Source organism: Coturnix japonica, chromosome 1 (assembly GCF_054131305.1).
Source record: "Coturnix japonica strain WE chromosome 1, WE-NBRP24, whole genome shotgun sequence".
In the NCBI taxonomy this organism is placed as follows: Eukaryota; Metazoa; Chordata; class Aves; order Galliformes; family Phasianidae; genus Coturnix; species Coturnix japonica.
Genome location: NC_140663.1, coordinates 141,222,860 through 141,247,465, shown reverse-complemented (window position 1 = coordinate 141,247,465; position 24,606 = coordinate 141,222,860). Strand labels below are relative to the sequence as shown.

The following is a 24,606-nucleotide window of genomic DNA, read 5'->3' as shown; positions in this document are numbered from 1 at the left end:
TTAAAATTCTCAGATCATAAAGAAACATCCATGTAAAGACACAGAACTTATTAATAGATGGATATAAACTTGAGAAATAATATGTCCTTAATCCAATAAGAGAACAGCTTTTCAAAAAGGAAGCATTCAACAGCATGATTTGAATCAAAATTTGGTTATTTGCTTTTGCTATGAACTTTGTATTTAATCTTACTAGCATCAAAACACGCCCTTTTTTGGTATTCAAATTGGAAAGACAATTTTTTTTTTTCTTAAGGTAAGGGAAAATTAAATACCTATTTCAATGCCATCTATAGTAACATGAATGGTATAGAGACCAACAGCTCCGGGAGTCCAGTTTGCACAATATGTACCATCATTGTTGACTCTGATCAGCATGTTTTCACTGGGTCTAGGCATAAACAAAACAAATGAAATCATCAAACAATTAGTGTCATCTTGAAAAACATCTGTAACACCTAGTTTGGAAACTATGCTTTTTTTTTTTTTCCTCCTTTCAAATGACCTACCTACCTGTTCAGTGCAATAACCTGGTATTATTTATTTTGAAGCCATAGCCCTCTACAGCATTTTTTAATAACAGATGAAACAAAACCATATTCAGAGAGTAGATAAAAATATTAGATAAGATTGTAAAAAGTCCCTAAATTTAAGAAAATATAATAAATTCTACTCAGCAGTAAAGGATTGTAAGTCTACATGTAAGGAAAAGAGACAGGATCTCTTAAATTTAGTCTTTAGTAAAAAGTAATTCCTTAATGCTTACCTCTTTGGTGTTGGTGAAGCAAAGCGCAGTTCTTCAAAAGAATAATTTTCATATGCCTACAAACAAATGAAATTAGACGAATGTAACATCAACAGTAACCAATTATATTACTATGCTGAACAAAAGAAAGCAGAATATTTTGCCAGCAAACAAAAAAATCTAACTTTACACTCACCACAAGCTCTGAACAGAAAACCAGAAATCAACTGCATAACACGGTGATATAAACAAACATGTATATAACATATATACAAATGAAACAATAACATTTACATTCTCATTAACAAAAACACACATTGCTAACAAAAGCTTTGTTCGCAATTATGCCTTTGAAGCTCTTCTACTCTAAGTTAAAAGCTTTTCATTCAAATTATTTTTAACTTTACCTCTAAATTTCTATTAAAAAAAATTGATTTCATATTCAATGTTGAGCCCATACAGTAACAAGGAATACAGCACCGTCATGACTAATTAAGAACAATCTAAGTCTGTGCTGTCATAATTTCACCATGTTTCTCTCACATGATGTTCCCTCTTTGTGTATATTATATAATTTATGCTGGAATAGACCTCTGTCTGCAAACTGAGTTCATTGCCTGCATAAAACTGAGCAATCCTCATGGTAATTCCAACTTTCAGATTAGCTCAGCTTGTTCAAGTGCATAGACAGTAGAGTTTTGAGTACTTCAAGAGGCAGAGATTTTGTAACCTCTCCAAGCAGACTGTTTCAGTGTTTGAGAACTCTCATTGTGTATTTTTTTTCTCCTTCCTAATCACAGAATTTTAGGGGTTGGAAGGGACCAGCTCCCTCAGCACCCGTGGATGCACCCCATCAGGTTCCATGGATTTATGAACATTTGTGTTTCCTAGGTGCTCGCGGACCACCTCTTCCCTAACTAAAGGAAGTCTTCCATTCCCCAGGCCCCCTCACTAACCTCCAGGGTCTGGGATTCCTAAGGGAGAGCTTTTCCATTGAAGACAGAAGCAAAGAAGGCATTCAGTAGCTCCACTTTCTCAGCATCCCCCATTACCAGAACAACCCCCTCACTTAGTAGGGGACCAACATTCCTTCTAGTCTTCCTTTTACTGTTAACACACTTAAGAAAGCCTTTTATATTATCCTTTATTAATTTCGCCAGATTCAGTTCTGGGTGGGCTTTAGTCCTCCTCATTGTATCTTCATCCCCTGCAGGCCCAATAAGTAACCAGTATTTTCCTTTTTACAAACAGTATTCATTATTCCATATCCTTGCTCTGTGCTACCACAAGTAGAGTAACTTTAACTTCTCCAAATCCTCCCATGAGAATGCCAATGCATTGTAAGGGTGGTGAGACACTGGAAAAGGTTACCTAGTAAAGTGGTTGATTCCCCAACCCTGGCGACTGTATCACAGTGAGGCTAAATAAGAACCTGGGTAAGCTAATTTAGATGTGGTGTCCCTGTTCACTGCAGGGGAGTTGGACTAGATGGCCCCCAGATGTCCTTTCCAACGCTAAGAATTCTATGATTTTACAATCTATTCTAAGACTACTAAACCAGCAGAACACTAATCTAAAAAACAAACAAAAAACATGAAAAAGTAAAAAAAAAAACAAAAAAAAAAACAACCAATGTAAATAACATTTTAGTTCCCCTCAATAAACTAACAAAAAAGTAATAATATGTCACAGAACATAAAATAAAGGAGATTTTTGAGTAACCACTGTAAAGCATACAGAGTATGTTCTGAGTGTGTGGGTAAGGATTTCAGAAAATACTACCAGATAATTAATTAAGTGAAATTTAGGTAACATTTCTTCAAACAGCTGGGAAACATCTCTATGCCATTCAGAAAGAATGCTGTACAAAACCTCCTAGTTATAAAGGCTAGATTTCACTGCTTTCCCAGCAGATGAAATTGGTAACAGTTCAAACAGTGCAAATGGTTTCCTCATCTGTCCACCAATATGAAGAAATCGCTGAGATTCTGGAGTTTTTAGCTCAATCTGTTCATGACTCAGGACTTTCTCAACACTTTCTGCAGCCTGTTCCAGTATCTTTCAAAGCAGGTAGTGAGCGCAATGTTAGTTGCTTGTCAAGAGGAGTCAGACTGCGTCTCCATAGTCACCAGTTCATGTTAAGGTATGAAAGTAAGTTATGTTTCAGGTCAAAAACTGTGAAGTAGCCCAGTGGATTTACCAATGGATTTTGTACTCTCCTTCTTTCTACCCCAAATGAAGAATTTTCCACTGTATTGAACTGGTAGCTCCGTTGCCTCCCACTAGGAAAAAAAACTCATCTTGTTCTACTTCCATGATTTCTTGTGTAATGAATATACTGAAAAACTACATGAAAGCTGACAGAACTAATGAAGAGTTTTTTGGATGCAACGGTTGCTGAGTTATCAGGTTCCCATATTCCGTTAAAAACAGTAAGGAAAGAAAGAGGAAAGATAGTAACATTTGAATATATCCACAGATTAGTCATTTTGGGTTAGTGAGCCTACTTTTTTGGCAACTGTGAGTTGATCCAGAATTTCTATGATCTTTCTTACTGTGCTGAGCTCTGATTTTTTTTTCTACATTGAATAGCTTTTAATTTAAGTTCATTGCAATACTCCAGTCCTACGCTGGTACACAGGTTTGACTTTTTTCCCCTTATTTTAACAGTTATTTTAATATCTCCTCTGACTCAGGATATTTTGTTAATTGGTGTAATCAAAATCAAAATACACAACTTTTCTTCTTAAATTTTCATTCAGTTTATCTATGCTTTGCAGTTCAGGCAATTGGCATCCTTGATGCCCTTAGTTTTTCTGCTAAGATTAATAAATATAATAACAGTAATTTATAACTAGTGCATTTTTACCTTCTGAACAAATGGAATCATATTTTTTTCAGTCCTCTTTGAACACTTTCACCCACTTCGAATACTGGATCTTCTAGCAATCTCATTAAATTAACAGTAATTTACCTTCATCATTGTAATAGCAATATATCGCGCTTCTTTTACTATCATTGGCTCATAAGAAGAATCAAGCTTTGGTGAAGGAAGTCCTCCAAAAGTCAAATCAGTGCTAGGGGAAGCAGCAGCAGCAGGACTCCCTGGTATCCGTTGTACCTTTTTAACTTGCTCTTGTTGCAAAGATGTTTTTTTCTGAGAAACAGGAATAGCTTTGACTTCTACCTGCAATCAGATATGGAAATTAGGAGATGAATTTGGCGTGGGGGAAAAAAAAAGTCCACACAATCTTACAGATTTGATAAAAGCCCGGTGACAGAGTTCTTAAAGCACTCACTATGAATTTTTTGCTGCGTCAAGAAAGTATGTGGCTACACTTTGCAAAGCCAAGAACAACATCTCAAAGGAAAACCTGAGTATGTAAAAATACAGGAGAGAAGTACCTAGTAACTACGTACATGATTGGTAAAGTCTAGTACTTATGAGAGTTGCACAGTACTTCCCAAGCAGTAGAATACATTCTGACATGTTAGCTAAGTTTTCCCACAACAGAAAATGCTACAAATGACATACTCGCATTCAGAGAAAATCATCGTGGCCTGCGTGATCTGGATCAGTGAAAGTGAAATTGAATCTTGGCTAGCTCTGCTACAGTCCTTTATCAACAAAAGATATTGAAAAGATATTGAAAAAGATATTGAAGATATGCCCTTCAACTCATATTTTTCCTGATTTTCTTTACCAGAGGTCAGACCACAGACTTCTACCAGTGCAGATAACATAGAGTCAGCTGAGTTTAGTTTTCTAGGGAGGAAGAAACTACCTGGAGAATAAATTCATGCATTATTCACCATATATCTGCAACAAAGTGTGTTGAGTTTCTGCAGATATCATTTGCTATTTATCAAAATTTGACCTAATTTACTGAAAGTTACATCAGTGTACTGAACGCCGAATGACTCCAAAGGAAAGGTTAAGATTTCCATTGTTTTATATTACAATTGTGTACAAAAATAGAAATTAAGTAACAAACACAGTAAATACTTTGATGTATATATTCATAAATAATTTTCCTGATTTACAGTAGAATCACTAGAAGATTTCTACTATGTCTGTCAAAAATTTAAATTAGTAACTACATATTTAGATTGTGTTTCTTACTAAGCTGATACTTGTGTTTCTGTTGAAAATTAATATATGTTAATGAGTTAACACTTCACTGAAAAATAACTCAGATCATATCATACAGAAAGACTAAAATTTGAGAGTCCTTCTAAAAGGGATCTTACCTTTTTTAAGGCAATTTACTTCTAGGTTTGACAAAATCAAGACTTTAAAACTTCTGTACTACTGTTGAAAAGTAGTGAGTTTTAAAACATAGTAGTAACCTAATTTATTGAAATTAGATAATAAAATCTTGTGTTCAATTTTTTTCTTTACATGCTTCATTACCTCAAATCTAATTGCCAACTTTTATGCATATCCTACAGGTTTTAATCCAAAGACTAGTAAAGTTTATGTTATTGTATCTGTGGCCTTCGTGAAAACTTATAATTCAATGACTGAAAAAGCAATTGTGATTAACTGAAAAGCATAAAGCAAAATTCAATAATCTCTTTTTATTATTGCTATTATTATTATTTTTTAAAAACTAGAGGAACTAGAAAATATTTGGGAGGGGAAAGTTCTGTTCGTTATTAGAATGACTATAAAATGGTTCAGTGTTGTATGGGAGATTGGTAATCACAGCATGAACCACTGATTAATCAGCTGGGGCAAATGTTGGGTTAGCTGCAGGAGCACAGGTGAGAGTAATGTAGCTGTGCTCCCGGAAGGGGTGGAGCTCGACTCCACCTCCTCTGAGACCTCATTTAAGGGCTGACCCTCACTGAGGCAGCATTTCTTGGAGATTGCTTGCCAGTGAAGATTGCCCCAGCTCCTTCAGCTAAAGCGTTATCACTGGTGAGTTCCCCTTTTACTTATATCTTCTGTACATTTGTTACCATCCTTGTAGTTACCACCTATACAAGTGCGTTTATGGTTCATTTTTCCATCATATTTATTCATTTTATAATAAACTCTACTGGCTTGTAAATAAAAGTGGATTCCTGTCAATCTTAACACCAAAGGTCTACAACTGGTATTTCCACTACTATACGTGCATACCTTAGACAAGATTTAAGTTGCTTGAAATGGCATTCATGTAATTTGATAACTTTGTGGAGTTAGGGGTAAAAAAAAAGTCTGATTTCACTGAATTTAAGAATATCAGTTTCTGCTGTGTGCAAGAGTATCTTGTGGATTATTTACAGCAAATATTAAACAAAGTTATGACGAAGTTTAAGAACAACCAAGATTTTAATAATTACCTTCATATTAGGAACATGAACAACATCCCCATACTGGTCTTTTGTTTGTACTGTAATAACAGTTGGCCAACCACAACGAATGTCATCCTTATTCAAAATCAGTGATGTCTTTTGAGGATCAGCATATGAATCTGGCTGAAGCCATCTACAGCAAAGACAAACACATTAAAATCTCTTCTAGCCTCTCAAAAAATAAATTCTTATTCTGTACATGTATGACCTAGCTATGAAATGTACCATTTTACCCTATGTATGAATAACAACATTACAAATACTTCTACTTAATATTTGACATAATTAAAGCTACATATTTTTTGTATACACACAAAGAACACTGCATTTTATTTATTTTTTTAATTTAACACATAACTAGAAAATTTCTAATTTGCTCCAGAAGTCATTACAACTTGGGTTTATTCATTACAGCAGCACAAACTGTTACCTGGCAAGTCGTCCACCACTTGATCCTGGTACACAAGCAATGAAATCCTCCAGAAAAGACTGCTCATTGCTTTGTACTTGCAGTGGAAGACTTCCTTCAAGAGCTTCCAATATTGTTGGTGAGTGAGACAGTGCCAACCCTTTTCCAAGAATTCCAGAATGAGATTTACACACCTTTATTTTATTTTTTTTTGCAGGAGTTGAGGTGGGGGTGAAAGAGTGAAGAGATAAAAGAGTGTCTTTTAGTATCTTACATGTAGAGGCTTTACCATAACATAACACTAACACTATTGGCACAGACACTTGAGGGATTAAAACCATTCAAGGAGAAGCTAAATGGATAAACTACTCTGATGAAAGTTAAAAAAAAAAAAAAAAAAAAGTCAGTTCCTAGCACTAGTTTTACCCACTCAATTCAGAAAGCCCTAATAAATCACGTCAAAAGTATTGTCTGCTCAGTCTAGAGAGCATTAAGTCAATTTATGTTGAAAGAGAGACTAAATGAGCTTGAGTTGAGGGAGAATTTCTGGAAGAAAGATCATGGCAATACAAACTGTCATGCTAAGAGTATCCTTACCAGTTTAGTAATGGTCAGAAGAAGAACGAAGAAAGCCCTTTGGAAAATGTGACCAATTAGAATTTTCCAAAGAAAATAAAAGGCTAGAAATAATAGCTTACAGTAAAACATATCTTAAGTGTGTTTGGATTAGATAAAGTAAAGGAAATCCCATCTTAGCAAGAAGGGGAAGAAGATGGAAAGGTGTATGAAATATTAGAGCATTGGGCAACAAGTGAAAATGAATCAGCCTTTAATTGGATGCAACTCCTAGGTTCACTTTTTGAATTAAAATACTGTGAATCCAAGAAAATTGGATTGCTGTTAAAAAATATTCCTTTTGAGAACATCCTTCTCAACACTTTCTGTTAGCTATTCTAAGGTCTATGTTAATGGTGTCATTCTGTAGCACTGGTATGTTTCTCCAGCAAGTACAGTAACAACTATCTTTCAGAATAGTTACCCTAAAAATGAATAGGAGAAAAAGAACATGAAAACTCCTTCTAGGGTGAAAAATAAGGAGCTACTGATGATCAGCAACAGCTATCATGACCTCCAAAACACATAATAAATCCCGAATAACCACAGTCATATTATCTGAGATTTCATAAATATTACCATTCAAGTAACTTTATTTCTGCCATTAAAAAGACATGTGAAAGGTTTATTTTGGTAACATTTAAGATTTATTAAATCACAAAATGTAACACACATATATTTTTGAAATATATAAGTGATCTTATTTCCTATATGATATTTTATGCATTTTATCTAAGCAGATTTACTCCAAGACTTAAAAGGAACAGTATACCTGTAAAGCAGCCTCCTCAAGAATCTCAAGGTCTTCCTCAAATTCATTACCTGCTGTAAAAATATAAACATATATTTTTCATAACAATAATACTGACATTTATCTATGTATTAGATAAGTTTAAATTAAATTCTATCTAGTTTATGCTACTAAATTTTGTTGCAATTTTTGTTTGCATTATTGTTTAGACAGCTGTTTAAAGATTATTATCTTCTATAAGCTTAGTAAACATGCAATACTGTGCAGTTCAGTGTACAAGCAAATAACCAAACCACATTACACATAAATAAGCAAAACTAAAAATTGGTAATTATAATCTCATCTCCAAGACAGTATGTATGGCAAATCTTTGGATGCAACTAGATACTCCTAGAAAAAGATTTTAGGAGATCAAGCTGATTGCCAGGAAGCAGTACTCAAAACTACGCACCAGCTGCTCCCTTGTAAGAATTTGCCCTAATAAGAAGTATTAAAAAACCCAATAAACTGCACAATTTGGTAAACTATGAATACACCTAGAGCATTAAAATAAATTATATTCTATCACATGGTATTTCTTTCTCACATATGCCACTCAAATATTTGATTCAATAGAGACCAGAATTGCCAAACATAGTCTTAACAGAAAAGTCAAATAGGTAAAGTTACCATATTTCTAGTCTTTCTCAAAAACATGTCAGGCAATTCTATTAGTAAGGAAAGCAAAAAGAGATGAATCAAGACCTAAGATGTTTTAATAATTTTAAGAAATGAAGATATATAGAAACTCTGCTCTCACAGACCATGTCTAGAAAATTTCAAACAATTAACTAATAATGTTTAACAACTGAGTAACAAACTGATCAATTCCCTATTGCTGCTTAGGTTAGATCTCAATTCATGGACCGTATCTCTCTTGAAAAGAGACAAAAATCTCTTAAATTCAAGTATCTTAAATTTAAGTCTTGAAGAACTTACAAGGAGGAAATATTACCTTGTGAACATGGAGACTCAATATTTGGGTATACTCATAATGATGAAATTTTTAAATTGTTATAGAGAAATATTTACACATGTATCTGGCCAACTGTATTCAAAATATATCCACAACAAAAGTTAATAACAAAACAAGATACCTTTTTGTGAAGGACATCCTCCTTCAGTAAAGCCATTTTCACATAATGAGTTTATGTAAATAATACTAAAGATGGAAGGGTCTATAAGGATGCCAGTAACAACTATTAGATCAGAAGTCACTTCAGCTGCCTATCTTCCTTGATATACATCTTCTAGACATACTATTTTACTTTGTTCTTACTCCCATGATGCCCTTTGCACCGCTCATAAATGTATCTTATGAGAATTTTCAACAATGTGTTTTCTGCTTTTTTTTAAAATTCTGTCATGATCTTCATGAAGGTTCTCACACTTCAATTTTGTCAGGTTTTAGTGGCACCTATTTAGATTCAGAGGCCTAAGTATTATGAGGGAAACGGATCAGTATTTACTTCATCTACTTTTGTGCACTGTAGCAGCATGAGATAATGAGCTTATATGTTTGTGTTACAAGACATTTTTATAAAAAACAGAAGAGAAACAGGCACCTCTTTTCAGTGATTAATTTCTTTTTTTTTTTTTTTTTTTCTTCAGATACTCATCTTAGGATGACATGAACCACGACTATAACATTATCTCTAAAAAGGTTAGAGCTACCAGCTCAAACACAGTTGAATTTTAGCTTCTAATTACCAAAGCATAGGCATTGTAAATTAAGTTGCTTATTCCCTTCTGGAGTGAATCGTTTCCTTCCGTTAATTTCTTCAAACTGTACAAACTCACACATGAAACAAAGGTAAAACTGTAGAAATTTTAAAATGAACTATGAAAATTGAAATATAAAGTTATTTCTTCTTATATGCACTACAATAGGCTTTCATATGATTACATAATTTTTTTTAGAGTCATACTGCTCTGCAAATGAGCAATGGCAGTAATATATAATATATGGTATTTTTCAAGAAATCACTGACAGCAAAAGGTAGAAAATGCATTACTTACAAAAAAAGCAGTCTGATATTAAGGCAGTTAAATGTTGCTTTATAAAACCACATTTTAGTTCTTTTCCTGCCGAATTTATTTTGAGCCACTTCTAACACTTCCAAGTAAAATTACAGACAACTGAAAATCATCTTTAAAAAACTGCACAGTAATTTCCATCACAAAAGACAAACCACTCTCGCCTGTAACATTCCAGTTCTGTTTATTTGTAGTGTTCAGTGGTCTTGTAGAGAAACTCTACACACTTATTTGTCATTAGTTTTGCAGTACTGTCAGCCATACTTACAGACTTGACTGAAGTCCTTGAGCTGGAGTTACGTAAATAGTGAGATATATCATGTATAGTGTTACATCAATTACGTTAGCAATCAGAAAACCATCCTATAACTGCACCTGTCCTTCCTCTGCTGCAGCTCGCAAACAACTCCCTTCATACGTCGGCTGAGTCTGCAGAACTGACTTGGCTGCCTGTTTCATTTCAAATTTGATTTACACGCTTTCAGGAAGAACAATGTATGCATCATCTACATTCAATACTTTTAGGAAACCAAAATTACAAATAAACAAAACCAAACACTCTTATTTTGAAATAAGAGTGAAATGTTAAAAAACCTGGGAAGTGAAATTAGAAGCATTTCAAGATCAGCCTCTGTTGTATAGAAGAGAACAGTACAACAAATGGATACTAAGGAAATCAACAAAAGGAGATAATGCAGCTGTTTGGAAGAAAACAGAAGAGGGCGCTCTTTTTAATGAACTATAGAATTGCCTGTATTTTGAGAGAGAAATACAGATTTACCAGTGCAGTTGAGGTGCTTATTTAAAACAAAGTACTAAATTTGCACATTCAAATACACAAGCAAAGTATTAGGTTGAAAAAAAAAATAAATTCAGATTAGGTTTTGTGGTTCTAATTACACACCAAATAATGTCTTCCCGCTCATTAATATCTGTTTCTCTCTGCCAGTCTGCTAAACAATATCTGAGCTCTAATTTGCACTCCTAAATTAAAATGAAATATATCTTATTACAGAAATGGTTTTTCCCATACATTAATGTTAATAGGGTTAAATGCTATTATATAATATGGTTGTATCATTAAAACGTTCTAACTCAAATTCCATATCCACTCATTTTCATAAACTTTTATCCTTGTATTTTAAATTGCATTTGGATTATTGCAAATTTTTGTATGCTGCAACTGCTATAGAAGTATGTGATATTTTTATAATTGCAAAAAATATAGCAGTGCTATTGTAGACTGCAAGGTCTGCAGATACAATAGCCACTCCCAATTAAAAACAAACAATTTCAAATTTCACGATTTAATGTTGCAGATGTTGCTCTTTCAGAAAGGTGTGAAGTGCAGTGAGAAAAAAAATAGTGAAAGAGAAATACAAATATGATACCTGCACATTTGTGAAGTACCGCAAGAGAACTGTAGGACACAGCTCGTACATTGATACACTACCCTGTGAATGGGGTGAGTTGGTTTAGATTTAACCATTCCCTCCACAACAGCTTAAGCAGAAAACTTTTTTTTTTTTTTAATCTTTGTTGATTAATTCAATTTTAGAATCAATTGTATATGATCATCTTTAACCACAAGCAATATATGGACTTACAGAGAGCACTTATTCAAAAAACTTGAAACAACAATCAAGTGAGTTCTTAAGAGCCAGACTTACCAATAGGAAGTGCTAGATCTTTCTTCATCAAAGCTGCTGCACACGACCCTCCTAAATTTGCCAATTCTTTTTCCAGCTGAATAATACCCTTAAAATTTAAACAGATTTTTAAGCAAAAATAGTGTTTCAGAAAACATGACAACAGATGGGTTTCCATGATCCTACTTTATCCTAAGAAATATTATTTGTATGTTCCATTTCTAAATTTCTCTCTGATGTTCTTCTTGCCTTAAAGTTGGGCTGGCATATTTTAGTATGGGAAATTGGTAATCAGAGCCTGAACCTCTGATTAATCAGCTGAGGCAAGTGTTCAGTCAGCTGAGGGAGTACAGGTGAGAGTAATTTAGCTGCGCTCCCGGAAGGGGTGGAGCTTGACTCCACCTCCTCTAGACCTCATTTAAGGGCTGATCCCCACTGAGGCAGCATCTTTCAGAGATTGCTTCCTGGTGGAGACTGCCCCAGCTTTTCCAGCTAAGGTATCACTATTGGTGAGTTTTCCTTTACTAATAGCCTTTTGAATTATCTGTGTTACCATCCTCATATTATTCAACCTTACAGACCATAGGACACAATACCAACATTTTTAGAACCATTTCAGCTAAGTAACAGCACTGACAAATGCTACCAAACTATTGGTAGCCTGGTAAGAACATGATTAATCATAACTGACTGATGCTAAACAGAAAGAGAACTCCCAAATAAAAAAAATCTACTGATATTCAGATTACAAAGCAATCTCCCCTCTAAAGTGTACAGATGAACATGTATTATACCATACTTGTCATGGTTTTGTAATTTTGCTATCAGTATTCCACATCATAACATCATATAAAGCATGGATAATTTTACCAAATGTGCAGCTCACAGAAAAAGACTACATATCCCAGAGTACATCACGGTCAGGGATAAGTCACACTATACAATCTCAGTTCAGGGCTGGACTCGCTCTCTTGAATCCTCCGAGCCAGGGGGGAGCGTGTGGGAGCCTTCCAGCCGTTTTGCCTAGAGCTACAGTAGGCCTCTTGGTTTTGGGACTCACTCTCTCTCCTATTTTACTTGATTCATTAGCCTTAATTTCAATTAATTTGTATTATATTGTGTTATCCTGTATTTTGATATAGTATTTAGTAAATGAGTGTGCCTCCTTAGATCGTTGCTGCTGTTTTCTTTTCCTTTTCCCTTTTTCCCTTTCCTTTTTTGGGCCAGCGCCCCCCCCATCACAGGCGCAGGTAGATTTTCGCTTAAACCATGAACAATACATTATACCAAAAATGCTCGTGTCTTAAAGGTAATACCTTTTTCCGCTTCCCTCTAATTACATTGGAAAAATGTTTCCACATTTTCTCCTCACAGACTTAAATTTATAGATAGAATCCATTACTTTCAAGAATGCAATGACAAATTCCTTCCATAAAGGAGAAAAACAAACAAAACCAACCAACCAATGAAGTAGACTGAGAATCTGCATCTGATGGATTTTCTAGGTGGACTTGCCTGAAGCTATAAATATATAAAATAAGTCAAAAACCTTTCCAAAGGCCTTTAGAGTCAATAATCCCAGATCTGCCTTGCAAGCAGACTGAAAAATCTCCAAAGTGCATTTAAAACTGAATCCTTAATAAACTGCACCTTTATGTAAATATGTGAAATTTGGATCAACCTTCCTGACAGTTCCCTATAAAAACACTAACTGTATTTCTAAAACCACTGTCCTATATGCAGAATGCAGGTGAAGCTTTAGTAGATTTAATAAATAAACAGGAAAAAAAAGTAGTCCTTTCCTACCACCAACGCACAAACCTAAGACAATTTTTGCAAAATCCTAGGTTTAAACAAAGTTTAATAGTTCCAAATAAACCTGTTTCCTTAACACTGACATTCAATGGCATCTTTCAATTTTTCTAGTGACTTCCCTAACAAGGAATGACTTTTAATATATGATATAATGATTGTAGTTTGTTCTTTGGAAAGACAGAATTGATGAGACAAAATGTATCATACTGACTCGATCTGAACCTTACAGATATCTTGCTCTTTCAAACTAGAGTAAACACAGTGGTCACCACAATACACACTTTTTTACTGCTGGTAATGTCTCAGAAAGCTGTAATCACAAACCTCTCAAAAGAACAGAAATTTACATTGCACACCCAATTACTTAATGCAGGTTCCACTAATTAACGTTAAGCCCTTATTCCATAAATGGAGTATCACACTTTTCTATGAAGATAATCTCTTTTAACATATTCATGAATGACACGGAATGTTTAAAAGTAAACAAAGACCAAGCCCTAAACAAAAATGGCAAGAACAGACATTGCTGTCACACAATGTTTATGGAAGCTTCAGTCCTGAGGTGGAAGGGAGCTTAGAAACTGTAAAACTTGCAATTCTATTACAGAATGTATTTGCAGTCTAACTGTTGTACTGAAAGCCTTTGATGTGAACATCACAGTTTCAGGTAGAAAACTGTCATGATGTCCGTATTTAGTGATTCATCTGCACAAAGAAGTTTTAGAATTTTACAAAATTTCTTATTAATATACAAAATCATAATGTTAAGTATTTGAAGAAAGTTACCGTTATTAAACCTCCCTCCCGCCCCCCAAAAAAGCCATGTCAACATATTCAGATTAAAGATTTCCAAAATAAATTGTGTTTAGTAACAACACATATTTGAAAATTATATGCAAATAATTGAAAAATATTTTGCTAGTGTTATTTAATCAGAAATGCAGATCAGTTACTTTCACCAACAAATCTTCTGGCCATATAAGAGTAAATTAATAGGTTCATTTGAAGCATTTTTATTTTTTTCTTACCTCATCAGATCCTGGACTAAATTCATATCCAATTGCATAACACTTGAAACCATAAAAACAAGCTTTTTCATCTTTCACATAGTCTGATGCAGTCTCCAGAGAAAATAGAGCTTCATTTCCTTATAGGAAGTAAAATAACAGAAAAATATATTAAAAGGAACTTTTAATATTTCTCCTCTTTTGGAACATACCTGTTACATGGACATAAGTGAAATGCAGACTTTATAAGTAATTTGTGAAATAAAAACAAATAACATGCAGATGAACACTTCAGAAAAGAAACCTAAAATAAACATAGTCCACAGATACTCAGTTGATGGCTCATAACAGCCTCCAGACATACTGGATGGAGATACTCCATCAACTTTGTTTTCTAGAATGACTTTTCTGAAAAGTAAAAGTTAAGGTTCCTTACTTTAACAATCATAGAATGGCTTGGATTAGAAGGGACCTTTAAGATCATCTGCTGCCAACCCCACTGCTATAGGCAGGGACACCTCCCTCTGGACCAGGTTGCTCAAAGCCCCATCCAGCCTGACTTTGAATGCTTCCAGGGAAGGAGCACCCACAACCTCACTAAGAATGAACATTAATAAAAATTATTGTAAAATATATTTATTACCTGGCAATACTAATACCATTGTAGGCCATCCTGAAGATCCCGAGAATTTTTTCAGTTCTATCCATGAATTAAGATTTTCATGAACAGAAGCATGTTTTGGTCCAAATCCCAGACTTTGTGCAATTCTGACAGGAATTAGTAAACGAAGAACATCCTCTGATTGAGCAGTGCCACACTGAGTGTCAAATTCTATTGTTATCCATCTGACACATTCAGGAAAAGTTACCTAAAACAAAATAGTACAGAAAAGCCTAATTACATGCGTGTTTTGTGGGATTTTTTGTTTACCTTTGAAGAAATGCAAAACAAACCACCATTATTAAGTTTTGGTGGGTTTTTTTGCCTTCTGTCTTTAATGCTTCAGGCAACAAAAGTGATTTAATTATGTAATTTTGCACAGTTGTTTTAGCATGCTTTACATTAACATAATTTAGTTTTGAAATTCAGGTACACCTGAAATGCTTTACACTGAGCTATGAGCATGTGTTTTAACATGTCTAGATTAAATATTTATGCTTAGGGTACCATTTGTGTTTGTTTCTGTGCTGATGAACCCCTGTGAAAGACCATTAAAGAAACTGACAGACTAGTTTAAGTATTTTCCTCTCAAATATATTGTAAAATGCAAACCTTAGAATGCTTTGCTTAGAATGAGCAAACTTAGGTGCTTTCATTAGACATCTGAATTGAAGGGTAAATTTACACAGTCCCTCTACACTTACAAAAGAATTTTCTCCAGAAAACAGTACATTCATAATACATGCAAAACAGTTTCTTATATTAGACAGTATGAATTCTCAGCAAATTTTGACAAAATGAAAATGATTTGTCAAAAGTATTTAAGGAATAAAATATTAAAATTTAAGATCTAGTATTTACCTTGTAGTGTGTAACACAGGCAGGTTTATAGGGATGTTCACTTTCCACAACAGCATAGTGATTAGAGGTAGTACAAGCTGAAAGCCCTTGCTCTGGCTGGTTTCCTGTGGTGCTGTCTGTAGACTGATTGGGGTTAAAAGCTGGAGGAGCATATTTTTGATTCAAAACTGCCACTGAAGGAAGTAATTGCTGTACTAAGCCAAAGACCTCTACAGCAACCTGTAATATAACACCAAATAAAAATGATTAATATATATATATAATTTTATAATACATAATATATAGTATATAGATTATATTGCACCATATACTATATAATATATAAATTTTTACTTATGACTGGATTAAAAAAAAAAACCTCACAAGCTAGCATTTCTTGCAACCATTGTAGAATGGCTGTTTTGGATATTCTCAATAAATCACTTTCACAGTTCATTCTGACACATTTTCCAACTTCGCATTTAGAAAATTCTTGCAGAAAAAGCATCACTTGTTTAATCTCAAATAAGAGACTTATCAAAAAACTGAGTAAGAATCTGTGTTTGCAGATGTGATACATGTACATTAAAACACCTTCTCCAGCACCAGAAGGTTTTAACATGAATGAACAATTATGAGTTGACAGAAAGTCTAAAACTTGTACTCCAGTTCTAGTTTATTTTCTCAGAAAACTTATTTTTCCAATACTGTACATTTTTAATGCATATACTGAGATATATATGAGAACACTGCATTGTTCTCAGTAATCTTCATAAGATTTTCAAAGGAGAGGAAGGCTTCTAAAGAAAAAAACTTGTTGCAAACTATAGTTCATCACAGTAACAAGGTAATTTCAATTTAAAATACATTTCAAAGAAATTAATATTTGATTTTAAGTAGCTCGTCCTCTTTCCTCCCCCTTTAAAGAGAAGTTAGAACAAAGTTTACAGTTCATAAAAAAAAGACATAAAAGATAGTAATGTCTACTAGCCAGGGATTAGTGACAATTGTAAATTCAATAATAGCTTTCAAAATTTTCAGACATGTTAAAGTATGCTTTGGCACTGAAAAGTATTTTTGAGACACTTTCCCATTCGTAATCTTGATAGAAACAAACTTCATTTAATAAATAGCTATCATTACTTTAGATATTCATTGTAAAATCTGAATTTATGCGATATAAAAAAGAAGTTCATTCCATCAGTATTCATCACTAACTATTAATTCCAGATCCTCCAAACTTTTTGCCTTTTCCTACTGTCAAATTTGTATTCTTTTAGTTTACTTCTTTAAGGATGCTTTTATTTTCTTATTTAATATATATATTTGTATTATTATTACTTCAACATAAATTAAAAATAAAAGAAGTCATAGTTAAAGAATGACATTTTTAAAATTCTTGTCTCTTGGAAATTTCATGATGAGTCAAGTAGTCAAAGATAAAACACTAATTCATAAAATCATTAAAAAATCATCATGTAAAGATTCGTCAGAGCAAAACATTTTCTTATATAGCATTCTTAACTTTTTACAGTAACTTCTATTGAGGAGCATACCTTGGGGATTGCCGCTGCAACTGGTCCTATGTAGGCTATTATGAGGGGAAGCAGCATTGAAAACAGACTGGAAGAGCTGAGTAGTTCTGGAATGTCTTCAGCTAAACAAAGATAATTACAACACAAGTATTGTAATATTCTTTATAATAAATGTATCCTGGTTGAAAGTGCATCTTATTTTTCTTGTTTGCTTCTTATTAGTTATTCTTCCAGCTTCCTCATAAGTTTTTACTATGAGCTATTTTCATTATCTAGGCACTGTAACTCAAAATCATATAAATGTGCCAAGTTACCCTGACATAAGCATGCCATTATATACAGTTTTATATTAAAAAATTTCTTTGTTTTATAACACAATTTAATTTATTCTTTGCCATTTTGTGTAACTGTGTTAATATTTTCTATGCTATAAAATCTAGTACAACATGTCCCTCCCAGCTGTCAAAACCAATTCCTATAACAGTATTCAATATTACGGACTCTTTCTATACAGCTTAAAAGAGTTCAGTTTTAAGATTAACTTCTGAATTTCTCAAAAACTGATTTTTAAGTGCTTATAAATGCATTACATTCATCAATTTTCCTGCTACCATCATTGTGCAAAACATGCAACAAAATTTGGAGGTGACCCACTAAAGCATATGTTTTGGCAATACAGAATCTTACTGGCTTTGTTGTGTTTGCTAAAGTTTATACAAGTTTATATGAAGCATATACCTATGACAGCTCAAGTGCAACTTGAAGATTTAGAAAGTTACTTCCAGTTGAATATATACAGATGTGACAGATTAGAAAAATAATCTTTGAAGACAGAAGAGAAATATTACAATCGTTTCTATAGCCGATTTTCTACTCTCAAATCCCTCTAACAAAGAAAGAACTTTTGAAAAATCAATTTTGGAAGTCAGTTATCAAAAATCTTACCATCTACAGCAAGAGCCCTGTGCAACAGGTCTTTGGCTGCTCGTACAACAGCACTCACAACAGAAAGAGCCCTGCTACAATTTTTGTCTTCTTCATTAGCTTTATTCAAAAGCTGTGATTGCAGATCTCCGTCATACTCACTCCTGGATGGCAGATTAAAAGTAAGTTCATGAAATACAAAATTACCTTAAACATGGCTGACTTATTTTTGGCATAGAATAATTAAAACAATTAACTTATGATAAAATAATAAAAGAAACACCACAAGTCAACCACTGAGGATACCTTGGAGGCAATACCACAGTATTTGCCCTTTCCTATTGTTTTATTTTTGTCTGACAGAAAATAAGAAAAGCATGTTTCTGAAATGTCTGCTTTGACTGGATGTCCTTCAAATCTTAGAAACGTATTGCTAAACACTTCACAGAAACCAGTAAAACTCTTTCAATTAATATTTCTGTGCTATAACTGTGAAAAAGTTTCTCACTCCCCATTATAAAGATTCATTTTGCTTTTGAAATGCAGTGTAAGGCTTACCCTCAACAAACAGTCTTCTCTTTGAAATCTACCCTATGTCAACTTAGCTTCTACTAGCATATACTATTTTCCTAAGACATACAAAATGTCTATGCTGATGTATACTTTCAAAGCATCCCAAACATGACTATAAACTAATTCAAGTCTTCAAGATAATAGTGACTCAGCTTTTGCATAGACAACTGAAATCACTCAGTTAAAAGGTAAATTTCCCATTCTACAAGATTTCTTATGTTTAGAAAGTTTTGACCTTCCAAACAGTATTACAGAACATTAAGATTGCAGAACTAGCAGCTCTGCATGCTCAATGATTCGACTTTATGTGGGACAGTTCAAAGTACAACTAAATGAAACATACAGAAGGGAAACTTCTCTAAGACTTCAATAAAACACTCCTACAGAAAGGTGTTTTTGTTTTGTTTTGTTTTTTCACTGTCTCTTAGAATTGTACTTTTGCTGTCAATCTCACGGCTTTTTAATTTATATTTATTTGTCACTGACACTGGACGCAACTGAATACTTCCAATGAATCCTTCCAACACAATTCTGCCCTAATCGGAAACACATTAAATCCAAAGACTGAAATTACACTGAAAGAACATGTTAATTCTGATAGGGTATCAAAACACACACACACACTCCAGATGCATTTATTTCTGTTATATCTCTTAAAAAAAAAAAAAAAAGAATAAAAAAAATTGTATAGCAGCATGACCATTCTGATTCACTCTTCTTAGAAATAGATCATGGTAACACACAAACCTGTAATACAGAATCTGTGGAACTTGTCCCCGTGTTTGGTTTGTGCCATTACTGCTCAGACTGCACGTACTAAATGTAAATGTTACACCATCGGGACACTGAACTGTGGTCATTCCTCCATCTCCATTGGCAGTTCGGCTTCCGTAATTCCTCAAACGAACTGCATATTTCACATTTTCCTTAAAAAGTAGAGGCAAAAATAATAAGCAGTATAAGGTACATAAGCTTCATAATTTTATGAGAGCTAATAAACTTCATAGTTTTATGAGAGCTATTATAGTTATTATTATACATTAATACTGGAAAGTGTGAAAAGTCCTTCATAGGACTCTACAAATTTAACTGACTGAAAAAAATATTTTAAAAAGTCAAAGTTGCTTCAGGCTCCCAAGCTATGGGATAAAACTTAAGTAAAGTATTACTTTGGTATTGCTACCAGCATGACTTAACATCCTTGTTGGTGGATGTAGGCAATGGGATTGAGGGCACCCTCAGCAAGTCTGTGTGCAACATCAAGCGTCACCGTGCAGTCAACACGCTGGAGGGACGGAATGCCCTACAGAAGGACTTAGACAGGCTTGAGAGTTTCTTATGTGTGAACCTCATGAAGTTCAGCAAGTCCAGGTGCAAGGTCCTGCACGTGGGTCAGGGTAATCCCAAGCACTAAGACAGGTTGGGCAGAGAATGGATTGAGAGCAGTGCAAAGGAAATGACTTTGGGGTGCTGGTTAATGGAAAACAACATGACCCAGAACTGTCTACAACCCAGAAAGCCAATCACTTCTTAGGCTGCAACAAAAGAAACAAGGCCAGCAAGTCAAGGCAGATGATTCCAACCCAAGCCATTCTCCCCCTCTGCTTGGCATTCACAAGGCCCCAACTGGAGTGTTCAGGTCTGAAGCCAAACCAACAAAGAAGGACACAGACCTGTTGGATCTGTTGGGGCTAGTCCAAAAAATTCTCTCATGAAGATAGACTGAGAGAGTTCTTCAGCCTGGAGAAGAGAAGGCTTTGGGAAGACCCTACAGCAGCCTTCCAGTACCTATAGGGGGTCTCCAGGAAAGATGGGGAAGAACTCTATGAAGGAATGTAATGACAGGGGTAATGGTTTTAAACTAAAAGGTCTAACCTAAATCTACTGTCTACAGAAGAAATTCTTTGATGTCAAGGGCGGTGAGGCACTGGAACAGGTTCCCCAGAGAAGTTGTGAATGCCTCATCCCTAGGTGTGTTCAAAGGTCAGGTGAGATGGGGCTTTCAGTAATCCATTCCAGGTCCCTGCTCATGAAGGACAAATTGGAGCTAGATGATCTTTAAGGTCCCTTCCAACCCGAACTATTCTGATTATCCTTCTAACTGCCTGCGAAGTGTCAAGGTACCAAACTGCATACAAGAAAGCTGTACATTCAAGATGCGTAATTTCCTAGGAATTACAAACTGGTTTATACCGTTTTAGAAGTTAAGTTTTAAATTCTTTTTACTTCCTAGAAGTTTCACTTTTCAGTGCAAAACTGACAATTCATAAAGCAAAGATCAATTGTACATGTGTAAACAAAAAAAAATATTACACTGAACATTCTAGTTTTTGTTTTCTGCAAGTCATAAGCGCTGTTTCACAAGAAACTACAGACTTCTTTTCTTTACCTTCAGTGGCACAACTTTGTCAAGTCTAATTTCAGCTATGTCACTGGGAGAATCATCCGTGGTGTAAGTTCCTTTAACCAACTCTAATGACGTCCATCTATGAGAATGAGTTGAATCTCCAGTATGATCACTCTGAATCAAAGAAACAATGACATTTTAATATGTTTATATTATAAATACATAGTATGTATGCAAATAATGCTTTCTTGCAAAATTTGTTACACAAATAATACAAATATTAGAAAACGAATTGTTTAGAGTCAGTAGTGAAGCTTTTCAGTTAACAAGGAAATTACTGAGCATCTCTGAGAAATTCTCTGTATCAACCTATGCTTGCCCTTTGAAAGAGCTTAGAATAGTCACTTAAAGTAGGTATGTTATGGGTGAGTACTTTAAAAGCGCACAAGACATCTTCAGTCTGACTATGCTGACAGGCAACTCTTTTTTTTTTTTTTTTAAATTATTGGTGAAAAATGTTTTAAATTGGAGTACTTTTTTTTCTTATTTTCCTTAGCAGTACATAGAGACTAACGTATATTTAGAAATTAAAAACCTAATACAAACATTATCTGTAATTAAGATTTCAAGGTCATAATTGACTTAAGGAGCACACTGGATACTGTACGTTGCTTGAAACACCACAAAAATCACTACAATAAGCAAAGCAAAAAACCGTACAGCTGCACTGATACTTAGACTGTATAAGCACGTTACAAAACTTCATTGTGGAATGTATTATGGAAAAATATTTTGTTCCATTTTTCTGTGTTTTTTTTTTCAAATGTAGTACTTACATCATCAACTAATACTTCCAGCTCATATTCATGTATTCCCCCTCCACCATAAACAGAAAATCCTACTACAACGACACCAGCTTTGTCCACAGAGAAGCATATTGCATCAGGGGATCCATTCCCAGTATTCCAGCTTCTTCCCTGGCTTGTTTTAGTGAATCTGTTTGGTGTGGATTTGACAGAATGAAGAGAGTTCAGTCCATCAACCTGTAAAAAATTAAATAAGAGTAGGAAAAGTTAACTGCTAAATACTAGACACCTTAAAAATAAATAAATAAAAAATCAATGAATTTTAAGTCAACACATAAATAAAAACATAAAAGATGCCACTATACCAGCTTCTTTTAAATATTATTAAAAATATATATATTTTGTAGTAATTCTGAAATAGCGAGAGATAACTAAGAATCTTATTCCTAACTTTTTCACGTATTTAAACATATATCATATGAATAATAAAAAAAGATAAAATTTAGCTATGCTTCAAGAAGAAGAGTTGCATATTTCTGCCTTAGACATGGTCAAGACCAAGAGAATAAAGAAACAGATCTTACAAAACAATAAAAACATCTTAATCAATGCTACCAAAAATTAAGTACATTCTGTGAAAAAAAAAAAAAAAAAAAAATGCTGATAGTACATAAACAGGGATGTGAGTTTAATAAAAATTGAATAAATTCCTATCATTTAACAATATGATAGCTTCATACATATGCATCTTGGGATTTTAAGAGTTTAGACTCGTTACCAACCTCTATTTTCCAATACAAAACAAACTAGCTGGAAACAGTCTAATGAAAGAATACATATACATTGGAATTTGAAGAAATTATTATTTAATTTTGAATATGCAAAGGACAATAATATTAAGGAGAATCAAGTATGAACAAGAAAAAGTTACACAAACCGAAAAGCAAATTGTGACTTGCAGTCAAAAGCAGACAGAACACATGGAGGAACCTATTATAAAATGAGAAGCTTAGAAACTCTTGGAAATGTGGCACTGCCTCCAATGAGCTCTAAATCAATATATTTTGAGTTTGTACTTGCATGGGTGTGCATGCAAAAAGAAAATATATCTGTATTAATTGATGACTTCTAGGAATGAACTTACAGAAACTTTACCTCAGATCCTAATGCTGATGCTGTAAGCTCACTCACAATACTAGCAAGCAACCCACAGGTATTAGAAACCAGATGTGAAGAGAAAAGTTCATTTTCTCGCCTAAGGCAGTTCCGGACTGGTAAAACAACAATGACCAACATCTTTTCCAGCACTTCCCGAAAGCTTGTCATCCCTGAAACATTTTCTTCACTCTGCATAACAAAGACAAAAATGGCATATAATACTGCTTATTCTTTTAAAATTTGCTTTCTGTATTATACAGACATTAGGTAATTGAAGATTCAGTGACATTAAGAAAAAATAGTGTCCATTAGCTAATATATATATATATATTATATATATATATAATATAAAATGCAAATATATAATAAATATTTATATATACATATATATAAATATTCTCAAGGCTATCACAGGATGTACTCCTTTTCCAAAACAAACAAATAAACAAACAAACAAAACCCAAAATATTCTTAATTTCCAGAATGAACTGGCATTCACATTGTTTATTACATAGGAAAGATATCTGGGTGCCCTATAAGGGTCCAGAAAGGACACAGAAAGGGTCCACCTACTCCTGTGACTATGTGCACAAGCTGAGAAACTGTTGCAAGAAAGACTATGCAATAGAAGACAATTCTGAACTATATTTCTCCTAGTTTAACATTCAAAAATAAATTATTATTTTATTTTTTTTTCAGAAACAAGAAAGTATTTTATGGAGTATCTCAGAACAAAAGCTAAAAAATCAGTAAAATAACAGGAGTTTCTCAAACAGTTTTTTAGAAAGGAAGCACTTAGGCAAATGGAGTTTCATCCTTATTTAGTCAAAATCTGAATATACATAACTTTTCTTTGCTATAAAGTGAAATATTTTGAGATTTTTAGAATATATCCTGACCTGACTCAGTTTTTCCATATGTGAAACCAAAAGGGGGAAACGATGGGCCAGAGCAGAGTCATTCTCAGTGCTGACTTGTTTGACCACTGATCGCAGCAATGCTTCTCCATCATAAGCAATTGGAAAGATAGAGGTCAGTTTTACTGAAGTGTGGCAGAGAGCAGACATCACAGCAGCAAGAAGCCGACTACTGGAAGTTTTGAAATTTGCTTCCTGGATATCCTAAAAACATAAAGTGAAATTATTAGAAAGGTATTGCTGTATTCATGAACAGTGAGGAAAAACAACTTTTGAAAGGAATTTTTCAGTTTTATAATAGTTATAATTACTATTTAAATAAACTATTTCATATATTTATGAACCTGTGAATTTTCCATTAACTTCACATAAGTTTCCATTAGCTGAATCTGCAATCACCTTTTTTTTTTTTTTTTAAGTCATGGCAGAATTCAA

The 24,606-nt window shown here is 33.9% G+C and overlaps 1 protein-coding gene across 39 annotated transcripts in view; it reads right to left on the bottom strand.

The window, feature by feature from the left end:
* MYCBP2 (MYC binding protein 2) overlaps positions 1 to 24,606 on the bottom strand; it is a 193,127-nt gene that overhangs the window by 80,316 nt on the left and 88,205 nt on the right. For all 39 annotated transcript variants that reach the window (XR_014948429.1, XR_014948419.1, XR_014948426.1 and 36 more), the window contains 17 exons: positions 24,154 to 24,375; positions 23,252 to 23,443; positions 22,127 to 22,333; positions 21,333 to 21,464; positions 19,691 to 19,869; positions 18,392 to 18,534; positions 17,468 to 17,568; positions 15,933 to 16,151; positions 15,054 to 15,279; positions 14,432 to 14,550; positions 11,610 to 11,697; positions 7,885 to 7,937; positions 6,519 to 6,691; positions 6,077 to 6,221; positions 3,720 to 3,932; positions 767 to 822; positions 276 to 391 (listed from right to left, as the gene is read on the bottom strand). Coding sequence is in view for 35 of the 39 variants with exons in the window: in XM_032442048.2 (XP_032297939.2) it covers positions 276 to 391; positions 767 to 822; positions 3,720 to 3,932; positions 6,077 to 6,221; positions 6,519 to 6,691; positions 7,885 to 7,937; positions 11,610 to 11,697; positions 14,432 to 14,550; positions 15,054 to 15,279; positions 15,933 to 16,151; positions 17,468 to 17,568; positions 18,392 to 18,534; positions 19,691 to 19,869; positions 21,333 to 21,464; positions 22,127 to 22,333; positions 23,252 to 23,443; positions 24,154 to 24,375 (2,584 nt within the window). In the remaining 4 variants the exon portion in view is untranslated. The remainder of the gene's footprint in view (positions 1 to 275; positions 392 to 766; positions 823 to 3,719; positions 3,933 to 6,076; positions 6,222 to 6,518; positions 6,692 to 7,884; positions 7,938 to 11,609; positions 11,698 to 14,431; positions 14,551 to 15,053; positions 15,280 to 15,932; positions 16,152 to 17,467; positions 17,569 to 18,391; positions 18,535 to 19,690; positions 19,870 to 21,332; positions 21,465 to 22,126; positions 22,334 to 23,251; positions 23,444 to 24,153; positions 24,376 to 24,606) is intronic.